General features: G+C 30.6%; 1 protein-coding gene across 1 annotated transcript; it reads left to right on the plus strand.

The window, feature by feature from the left end:
* On the plus strand, nt 1-10,073 carry LOC149892821 (uncharacterized). The gene is made up of 3 exons (XM_090079118.1): nt 1-222; nt 9,297-9,650; nt 9,732-10,073. The coding sequence occupies exons 1-3, from the start codon at nt 1-3 to the stop codon at nt 10,071-10,073; spliced, it is 918 nt and encodes a 305-aa protein (XP_089935244.1).
* Nucleotides 10,074-10,915: the final 842 nt, after the last annotated feature.

The raw sequence follows: 10,915 nt of genomic DNA on the forward strand, positions 1-10,915 counted from the left end.
ATGGAAGCAAACTGTTTGTCAAAACTTATAGACTGGAGTAGTATTGCTGAACCCCCTCTAACATGCCATCTACCTAATAAGACAGTTAAAGAGTTTATTAACTCTCCGATGAAAGTACCAAAACGGTCCCCTCATACACAATCTGTAGAAAGATATGTGAAAATGACGTCTGAAAGGCTTGTCATGTGTTTGGACATGTCAGAAGAGAAACATTCATTAGAGGTCAGTTATCAAGCAGAGAACCTATGGCCAATAATTCAAATAAGAAAGAGTTGACAAACTTCTTAAAAGACATAGTTTGTATTTATTTTATTGATTTGATGTATAATGATTTTTTATGAAGAGATTATACACAAAATAGTATTTAAAACTAATATATTTAGATATATATTTAATTCAGAGCCGTTTTAGGACCCTTCGAACCCTCAGTTTAGGACAAAAGGGACTACTGGATTGCAGGCGACCTGCCTTAAATTTGAAAAATTTTTGACTCATGTATATTGCAAATCAAGTTATTACTTTTTTATAAGCTATTTGAAATCAAATCTATTTGAGTAAGCTTATTCAAAAACTATGTGAAAATTAACAAAAAATTGTATGTTAAAAAAAGTAGATGGAAGTGCCTTTAAATAATTTTTATTTTTATAATCTACCTGGAAATGTAACTTTTTTTTTTTTTGCTAGCCATATATAATTAAGAAAAAAAGAAAAAAAAAATTGACACGCCCTAATAAATAGGCTTAACTTTAAAGAAAATGAAAAAACTTTAGCATACAACTGAGGTTTTTAGCTCCACAAAACATGAGAAGTTCTTTGCCAATAGAAATGTCTTTTAAAGCAAATGAGCACAAATGAGGAACATTGCTAAACAAAATCTTTTTTATGAATGCATTTGCAAAAGTATTTTGAGTCGTTAACATTTTTTATTAGTATTTCTTGCACGGAGTTGCAACAATCCTGAATTAAAATTTTCTTTTTAAAAAATATCAACATATCATATAAACATTTTAAATGCAAGCTAAATTAGTTAAGTACCGGTATTCAACATTTTTGAGTAAAAACCCATGTGACTACCAGGATTTGTTCCTTCGTATAAATTTTCCTTATCTTCCTGTGAGTTCTTCGAAACTAAATCCCCCCTATATTCGACTCTAAATTCTCCTTTTTCAAATTTTTTGTATGAAAACGCTCTAAAGCTCATTTAAACAGAACCATAGTTTAGCCGCAGAAGTAAGTTTCAATAAAAAGTTTAATAGAATCATGAAGTCGATATCTCTGTAAACGGGCAGGCTCGTTTGCCGAGCCAGCCTGCTTTCCATATAAACAGGCCGTAAGTTAAATCTTAATTCTTCAAATATGGTCGGTTTAGCTGTTGATTTGTCATCCCATGAAGTCTAAATCAAGTTTAGACTTCATGATATGACAAAACTTTTACCACAATAACTAAATTTCCTGTATATACACTGGTAATGTGAATAGATTGGTCAATTACCAGATTTGATTGCGTTAAGCAAAAGCATATGTTTGAGCAATGGTGTAACTACCACTAAGAATCGTTATTTTCGCACCGGCGGTAAAAAATATCTGCAAATGCTTATTATGCATTTTCACACTTTCCTTTTTCTTAAATAATGTTAAAATCCGTAAAAACGATAAAATTGCGTAATAACGGTAAAAACCGGTAATTCCGATAATATTTGATGAAAGTTAGTAAAAGCGATAATTATGGATAAAATAGCGTAAATTAATGCTTTCTTTTTATCAAGCTAGATTTTAAATAATTACCTCCTAAAATTAAATTAGCCTCCTAAATAAGCTTGACTAAAGTCAAGAAAAACTAACAGTTTCAAAGTTTTTACCTCTGATCTGATTAGTATACCAAAACCACTACCATTAACAACCAAATCATAAACAAATCAAACCACCTTCAAGAAACAATGTCTCTTTGGAATTATTTTACCAAGATTGACAGAGGAGATGATAACATCTCTGGCTCTGTCAGGAAATCAGGATTTGCTGAGTGCAATAAGCGCAAATAAGTGATTAAGCTGTCTCAAGGTAGCACCAGTGGAGTTAAAGCTCACTTAAAGTAAATTTTTAATTTAACTGTAATTTAGTATATTTTTAATCCCAGAAATTTTGCGAAAATGCGGTAAAATGCGGCACAAAACTCGGAATTTTTAAATTTTTCCTGGTCTTCGGAAAAACAGGTGACCATGCATAAAGTTCAAAAAGACATTAAATTTCCACTTGTTTTGCAAAAGAACCGTAAATGACGTTAAAGAGCATGGCAATAAAGTTGCAGAGTGCCTAAACAAATCCATGGAAGTATTTCAGAAAGTTTTACACAATAATGGCATTGGAGTCAAATACTATAATGCGGATTTACTTCTGCACCCATATTATAAACGATACACACTCAAAGATATTGCAAACAGAGAGGTAGGGAGGGAAGCCGCCATCAAGGAATTGATTGACAATCACCCAACCGCAGTTCAGTTCTTCAAGTAATTGGTTGATGATCAAACTTCTCTAGAAACATCAGAACTTGACGAAACTATGGATCCAGTGTACCTTCAGTTTTTGTAAGACAGAAGGCAAACTTAAGCGAAACCCATTTAAAATTTACAGTCAAGCCAATCAAAGCTCAAGCCACCCTTGATGTGAAAAGTATCACACAATGACCTTACCTGAAAGAAATGTGAATGGTTTGGAATGGTGCAAGCAAAGTAGGGGTGAAATACCTTAGCTAGAGCTAGTCTGGCTAGAAGTTACTTGGCTGTACCAGTGACTTCTGCTTTAACAGAAAGAATGTTTTTTTGAGGTGGAACATTTACAGATTTTAGGCAAAATGTAAAACCAGAAAAGACTAGCATGTTAGTCTAACAAAGACTAAGTAGTAGCAAAAAAAAAAAAAAAAAAAAAAAGTAATATAATGAAGTCTGATTGGAAGCGGAATGAGAAAAAGAAGAACAGAGTATCTGAGCTTGAAAATATTTTATTAGAGGCAGATGATGAAATATTTGATGATTAAATTCTTTTCTATAACTTCTTTGTTTAAAACTGTAAATGTAAAATTTAGTAATAGAAATACAATAAGCAATTTTAAAAATCTTTGTTTAGTTTTTCGGTAATCAGCAAAAAGAGGGGTATAAACTGATAAATGGGGTAAAAAGTGATAAAAGCGGTAAATTTGCGTTCATGCAATTGTTCAATCACTTTTTTATATTCGTAAAAAAAATCCGTTCTCTGTTGAAAAAAATTGGTCTTCGTTAAAGAAACCAGTCAGTTGAGACAGATTATTGACTTCCATGCCATCTATATTGATAGCGCGTAAATCAAGAAACAAAGCAGTTGATCTGACAGAGAAACCGACAGTTTACAATGTTAAGTTGAATATTTTAAATTCTGTTGCAATCATTACTGCTTTTCTTAGAGAAAATTAGTTTTTAATCAATATCACAGCCGTTCGCTTGTTCCCTAAGTCATTTGAAGACTAAAGCTGATGTTCCTTTGACTATTTTGGAGACATAGCTTTTTTAGACATGAAATATTTCATAGTTTTTTTATGTCTTTAGTTTTGCCGTTCGTTTCAGATGCATCTTTTATAAGCTGTAATAAAATGTAATAAAACGTTGAGTTAAATTATGCTAAATTTTTTAAATAGCGACGGAACAACTCTGCGTATCGTTAACGAAAGTAACCGATATTTAGTTTCAATAATGTATTTCAATATTATTCCATAAATTTCGATATGAAATCTACAAATGACGTTTGGGTTTCAATATTAGCGACATTAATGTTGTATGGTTTCGTCATTAATGATAATATCGCGATATTTATAATTAAAAATACGAAGAAATTTTTTCCCGTTTAAAAATACACAACTATATTTGTTACGACTTTTCTATATTTTGCATTAGATATAACTTAGTGTTAAGTTAAAAAAAAATTTTCTTATTTGAAAAAATATTTTCTTAATATAATGATTAAAATTTTGATAAAAATTAAAAACCGCTCATTTTTTAATGCCATTTTTAAGATTAAGTTGTTGAAAACGGCTTAACTGGTTAGTAGGACAATAACTGTTTATTATTTAAAATAAAAAAAAAAAAACATTCACAAAAACAATTTATTTTTTAAAAAACAAATTGTTTTAAAAATAATGTAAACAATTGTTGTTTATTCAAATACAACTCAGATAAGACCATTTTAAAAAATTTTTGTTTGTAATGTAGTTGAAATGTCGCCACTAATTGTATTAAAAACGTTTTAATGCAATTAGCATATATTACAGTGGCTAGTGTAGAAATTAAGCAATATTCATAATGAAATATAAAAGCATTAATAAAACAAAAATCATTAACCGTTGTATTAAATGCTTAATCTGCAATATTGGACATAAATTCACCTCATCGTTTCTTTTTAATTGCAAACACTTTTACTTCTAAGAACTAAATTTCCTTAAACATTCGTGGAATCGAAAAGTCTCTGTTAATTCGACTGAAAAATATACGGTTTTAAGATTTCAGTCCAAATAGTGAAATTAAAAGTGATATCTGGTCTGTATTGATATCTATGTCACCTTATACCGTGAAACGTTCAAGCACCTGCTTGAAGGTCGCTGAACAAATCAATAAAACCGCAGAGAAATCACCGACAACTTTATGTGGAATATCAAGTGTCCTTCGCCTAATACAAGTTTTATTAAATACAGTATGTCCAAAAAGATTGTACGAGGACAAAGTTTTTATGATACTAGTCTAGTTTTTTGATAATAAAATTGTCAAAGCAAAAGAATTTTTAAATTCTTGTTTAATACTTAGAGTAACAGTTCCTCTAAACACCTTTTTTTTTTGCATGTGTGACACTACCGTCTCTTATCTATAACATAATTGGTACAGAAACGTTTAACGTCGTTTCGTCATTAGTTCCTAGGCTTCGAAAGAGCCCGTTCTCTAAAACCACGCGGTCATAGCAGAAAAATCTATTAGGCAAATTAAAACTTTTTTTTTTGGAATTTAATTATTAGTTTAGATATATTACATAAAGAATCATATTAAGATAAATAATCATCGTTAAGATCATATTATAATTGAAGTAAGTATATAAATTAGTTATATATACATTTTTATTAGATAAAGTAGAAAGCATTTAAATTAGAAAGGATTTTAATTTTTTTAAATCGTTCATATTTTGTTTGCTTTCGTTTTTCTTTTAGCAGTTTTATTTTTATTAATTTATTTTGTAGAAGGAAACAGGGGTATGGATGTTATTTAAAGTTATACTAATGCTATTTCCATAAAATGGTTATTACTTCTTTGAAATTTCTGTGATGCTATTAAATATTTTTGTTCTTTTTTAGAAAACTTAGAAAAATAAATTAAACTTTTGTGCCAACACTGACATGGCATGTCACATGTTATTACATGTAAAGGTTAAATTTTGTTATGAGGATTACAGTTCTTATGAAAAAAAGAAGAAGATAAAGAATATTGTTTGTAAATATATTTTTTATATCTTTTTAAATTTTCTTGCGTCATTTTTAAAATTTTTGTTTGCACACGTTTATTGTTTGCATATATGCTTTTTTGATATGTATGTATATGTGGTAATAAGTACCTTATAGTTGTTTTATCAATGTGTTTTTATAATAATGCAAAGTGTTTTTTTAATGCTTGTGTATGTGTTAATTTGATATATAATTGTTTTAAAAATGTGTTTAAATATGTATATAAGGTATATATTTAACCTTATATACATATTAAAACACATTTATTATGTTTATAGTTGATACATATGTTTATATTGTATTGTTTCCGTGTTTTCAAAGTGCTGTGACTTGGTAAACGTGTAGAGCAAATCATTTGTCAGCTTCGCCAGCAAAGTGATGCACTTTTAGCAGAGGGCTACACGATAGTCATAAGTGTTAAACTGTTACTGCTTTGGGTCTAGCTGTTTTTAAGCCTTTCTTATCAATTATTCTAAAAATACATAACGTATTTTAATAAAATTTTGAGTAATCTTGTACTTATGTTTTGTTTTATATGAATGTTATCTTACTTAAGTTATATTATATACATATTACATTAACTTATGGTGTGTGCTATTGTTGTGTATTGTTGCTGTCGTGTTTTTTTTTGGTGTTTTAACATAAAATGATAATATTTTACAACTACTACTCTGGTAAATCACAACAGCTTTTCTCTATAAGGTACATTGATTTTCATTTTTTGCACGTAATGTTTTTCTTATTTATTTACTTATTCGTTACATTTTTTATTATATAGGAAAGATCGCAATCTGCAGGATTCGTTTTAGATTTTTTGTTACTACTTTCAATTAAAAGTGAAGTTTAAACGGATGATATTAGGCTAGAAGCAGAAATTAGTTTAGAAAATGAAAATGTTAATAGGCAAGTTAATCGTCGCAAAAATGAAAGAGATAGGCGATGATATTAATAATCAACAAAAGGCGATGATATTAATAATTAACAAAATGCTAGAAATGCTGCTCGGCAAGCAGCAAATACTTCGAACCCAAATGAGGAGAGCTTGGTTAGGCGAGTTGAAAATAATCGTCGCAGAAATGAAAGAGATAGACTTAGGCGAGATGAAATTAATTTGTTAGACACATGTTTGATTTTAAATTATCTTTTTTTTGTTTGTAACGTATTTGTACTCAATTGCTTAGTTATTTTTAATAAATTTATTTAGACAATTTCCTTTATTAAACAAACATGTTTCAAAGGGGTACCAAAAAATTATTAACTCATGCATAATTTGCGTTCGCTTTATATTAATCTTATTAATTAAAGTTCATGTTATAAAAAATATAACAAGAATTTAGCTTCACGTTTTCGTCAATTTAAAGCATGAAGTGTTATTATTTTGTGTCAGTAACTAAAAACGTATTGTGTCGAACTTAGTAATGTCGAGGAAAATGGTTCTGCCTTACAGTGATATGACCTATGTCAGTTGTAAATTACTCAAATAATGTTAAGTAATTGGTAAATTATTTTACCTCCGCATACTTTTTTTTCTTTAATTTTACAGATGGTTTAATATTTTTCATTTGAAGGCGTTTTTCTATTAGTTAAAGTTTGGCAACTTTAAATTGTGGAAAACAGCCACTATAAATAAAGGAAAAGACCGACTATAACCCGTATTACGGGTTGCTTTTTCCTAGTATTCATGATTAATCGACTTATGACCGATTTTTTTTACCTGGGAATAAATCGCCATTAAGTTTTAATAAATTGTCTTAGTTTAATTCTTTTAATCCATCCGACTTCCTTTCCTTCTAAAAATTGTAAGTGTTATTTATTAACTATGTAGCAAGAATAGAATTATTACTCACCGATATCAAAGAACATATAGACTATATCAGTGATCAGGATCTAGTCAATCATCCCGACTTACAAAGACGATGGAACCTAAGTGCGACGAGCTCATGTTTAGCGATGAAGAACAGGATGTATATGGATGCAATTATATTTTTCATTTTTAGAGCTCTTATATACGTTTTAAACAAACACATTCTCACCAAAGTTTGATGTTGAAAGTGAATAAGTAGTTCTTATATACATTTTTTTACGTTTATATGATTAACTATATCCTGATCACTGATACTATATGCTTTTTGATATCGGTGCGCAATAATTATATTCTTGTTGTTTCTACTCTTTCTGGTATCGTCTTGCATGGTTATGATATTTTTCATTTTTGTAAAACTTACGTACGTTTTTCTTGCGTTTACATCGTTGTTATGGTGTTTTCTACCGTTACTCTCGTTATTCGCATCGTATTCGCTGAAACCTTATAATACGAATCTATTATACATAAACACAGCCAGTGATATTGGAATAATATATACTATGAGATATCTCATAGACTGATAAACTGAAGAAGGACTTAATCCGATTTAAAATGTCAATATTAAAACAAATATTGACACTAGACTAGAACTAAGAGAATCAGGCTAGAATTACAATGAAAAAGGTCAATATAAAAAACGAATATTGACACTAGGCTAGAACTAAGAGATTTAGGCTAGAAATGAAATGAGCAAAAACCTTGTCCGATCATAAACGTCATAATTAAAACTGACAATAGGCTAGAACCATGAGAGTTAGGCTAGAAACACACCGAGTAGAATCATAATTCATGATATGTCGACCATATAAGAAAAACGAATGAGGCTAGAAAACACACTCAGCAAGAACTTAATTCAATTAAAAATGTAAATAGCGATAATAGACTAGAACTAAGAGAATAAAACTGGACACACACTAAGGAGACTTTGAACGACTAAACAAGCATACCGAACAAAATGGTTAATTTAATTAGAAAAGGTTAACGTGCGGCTTATTAATCTACTTAAAAATGTTAACTCGAGAATAGATAATGACACAAGCTATAACTTGGAATATCAGGTTAGAATTACAGTGAGTGGTAACTTAATCCTATCACAAAAATCAATTTTTAACACAAGGCTGTAACTTGAAGAATTAAGGCAGAACTACACCAAGCAGAAACTTAATCAAGATTTAAGTTTAATCCAAAAATTAAGCTATATTTTGTTATATTGTCGTATAAACTTAAACCGATGAATTGTTAACTTGAAACCCGAGTATGTATCTTACATATTTGTAATCGTTATTATTTGAGGACCAGAGTCAAAAACTATTTTCTCCAGCTTCCATAATGCGAAACTGTCAAATGTTAACTATGAAAAGATTATTTTTACCTTTTGTCCGTACGTCGGACAACAAGCAATACAAACGCCAAATACGTGCTGAAAAAATAGAGATGACCCGTCTGTTGGTCAATAAAATAGTAATTAATATCTAAGCATGAATTGTCAAACGCAGAAATGGAGGTTCTAAGTAGAGGATTGAATTTCGTTCCCTCTTCAACACACAAAACTTATGAAATTGCAATTCGCATGCGAACAAATTCAAACAGTCTTGGCTAAGACAATCGTTCTTTGAGAATAGCTTGATACGCAGAAGCAAACATCCTTTTTGCCAAAAAATCTAGTTGGCAACCTCCGAACACGAGGAATGCGACGGTACTGGCATACCTAAAAAAAAGGAGACGACGATTTAAATTCTCTTATTAACAATAACCTAATTGAAAAAGATAAAAGCAACCTTTTACCTAAGTTAAGAAGAGCTTTAAAGTCTTTGAAATCAAATCCAAATAATATTACTAAGAAAGCTGACAAAGGAGGGGGTATATGACTTTAGATAAAGATATCAAAGAACAAAAAATGAGTAAATTATTGACGGATAGGAACATACATACGATCCTACCAGAAGCGTGATTCGTGATTTGAATAACTTGATCAACTTTATGAAATGCCACCACATAGTCGACGAAAAAACTGTAGACTTTCTGCGCCCAAAAACACCTCATCGCTCACCCTTATTCTCTAGTTTACCGAAGATTCAGAAAACTCATGTCCCTTTACGACCAACAGTGTCAGGATGTGAAGGACCAACCGATAATCTATCTAAGTTCATAACATACTTTAACCAACCACTGGCAAAATCGCTCCCAGCCTATTTTAAAGATACCACTCATTTCCTCAACTTATCACAAACGCAAAGAATTCTATCAAGAGGCTACATGTTCGTTACAGCCGATGTAACCTCTTTATACACTAATATTCCACATGGAGAAAAAATTGATACTGTTAAATATTACACGAAACAGATTCCGTCATAGGCTAGAATGCAACATTGTCCATCAATCGCTTTTATTGATATCATACTGGAAGCTATTCTGACTCACACTACATTCCAATTCTCCAACAAATTTTTCCACCAAATGACGGGACCACCCTATGCCAACCTATTTTTGGGACATTTAGATTCTAAAGCTATGGAACAATTTCCTCAATCCATATCATTTTATAAGAGATTTATTGATGATATATTCTTTATATTTCATGGATCAACGAATGAATTAGAAGAAGTCGTTATATTCATAAACAACCTGCACCTAACCATTAAGTTTACTATAAATCACTCTAATTCTTCAATAAATTTTATGGATGTAAAAATATAAAAAAATTTATGGATGTAAAAGATAGAAACGGCGGAATCCAGACCACTATTCATAGAAAACCTACAGATACTATGTGCCTTTTGCATTATGACTCAAGTCACTCTAATCATCTAAAATATAGCATAATTTATAGCCAAGCTTTAATATATAACAAAATCATATCAAACAAAGAAAGCTTAATCAAAGAGTTGAAGATGTTAACTAGGACCTTAGTACTCAGAGCTTACCCACTGCATGCCATCAATAAGTATACCAACAAAGCGTTACATCAATAAGTAGTGGACACAACATGACTTTGTTAACAAAACAAGAACACCTTAGAAAGACAAAAAATTACCGTTGATCACAGTAATCACTAACATAGGTAAAGCCATAAACCAAATCATAATGAAGCATTGGGACATAATTAAACAGGATACCCACTTACGAAATATTTGGCCGTCCCCACCATTAACAACATATCGGAAAACAAAATCGATCAAAGACTCTTTATTATATACGGCACATACGGTCCGGACGAACCAAAATAACATTACCATAACCACTTAGAGTAGAGGCATTAATTTTTATTAGAAAGAGACAAAAGTTATTTAGTAGCTTGGAAGTGAACAGAACATCAAGAATGATGATACTAATTGTCTGATGAATCCTTTAGGACATAGCTTTAATTGAAATTCAGCTCCAACAAGCTATGGAATTTGCAAACTCCATACCAATTAACCACATTGACTTGGAGCGTCACCGCTTGTACACCCAAATGAAGGGAGATTGCTTCTATACAATACGCTCATGGCTCTTACCAACACAACTCATTTTCTGGAATCACGAAGCCACAGATGTAC

Source organism: Hydra viridissima, unplaced genomic scaffold, assembly GCF_058129835.1.
Source record: "Hydra viridissima isolate aposymbiotic clone 2 unplaced genomic scaffold, HvirCarnegie_v1 scaffold_1, whole genome shotgun sequence".
Classification (NCBI taxonomy): domain Eukaryota; kingdom Metazoa; phylum Cnidaria; class Hydrozoa; order Anthoathecata; family Hydridae; genus Hydra; species Hydra viridissima.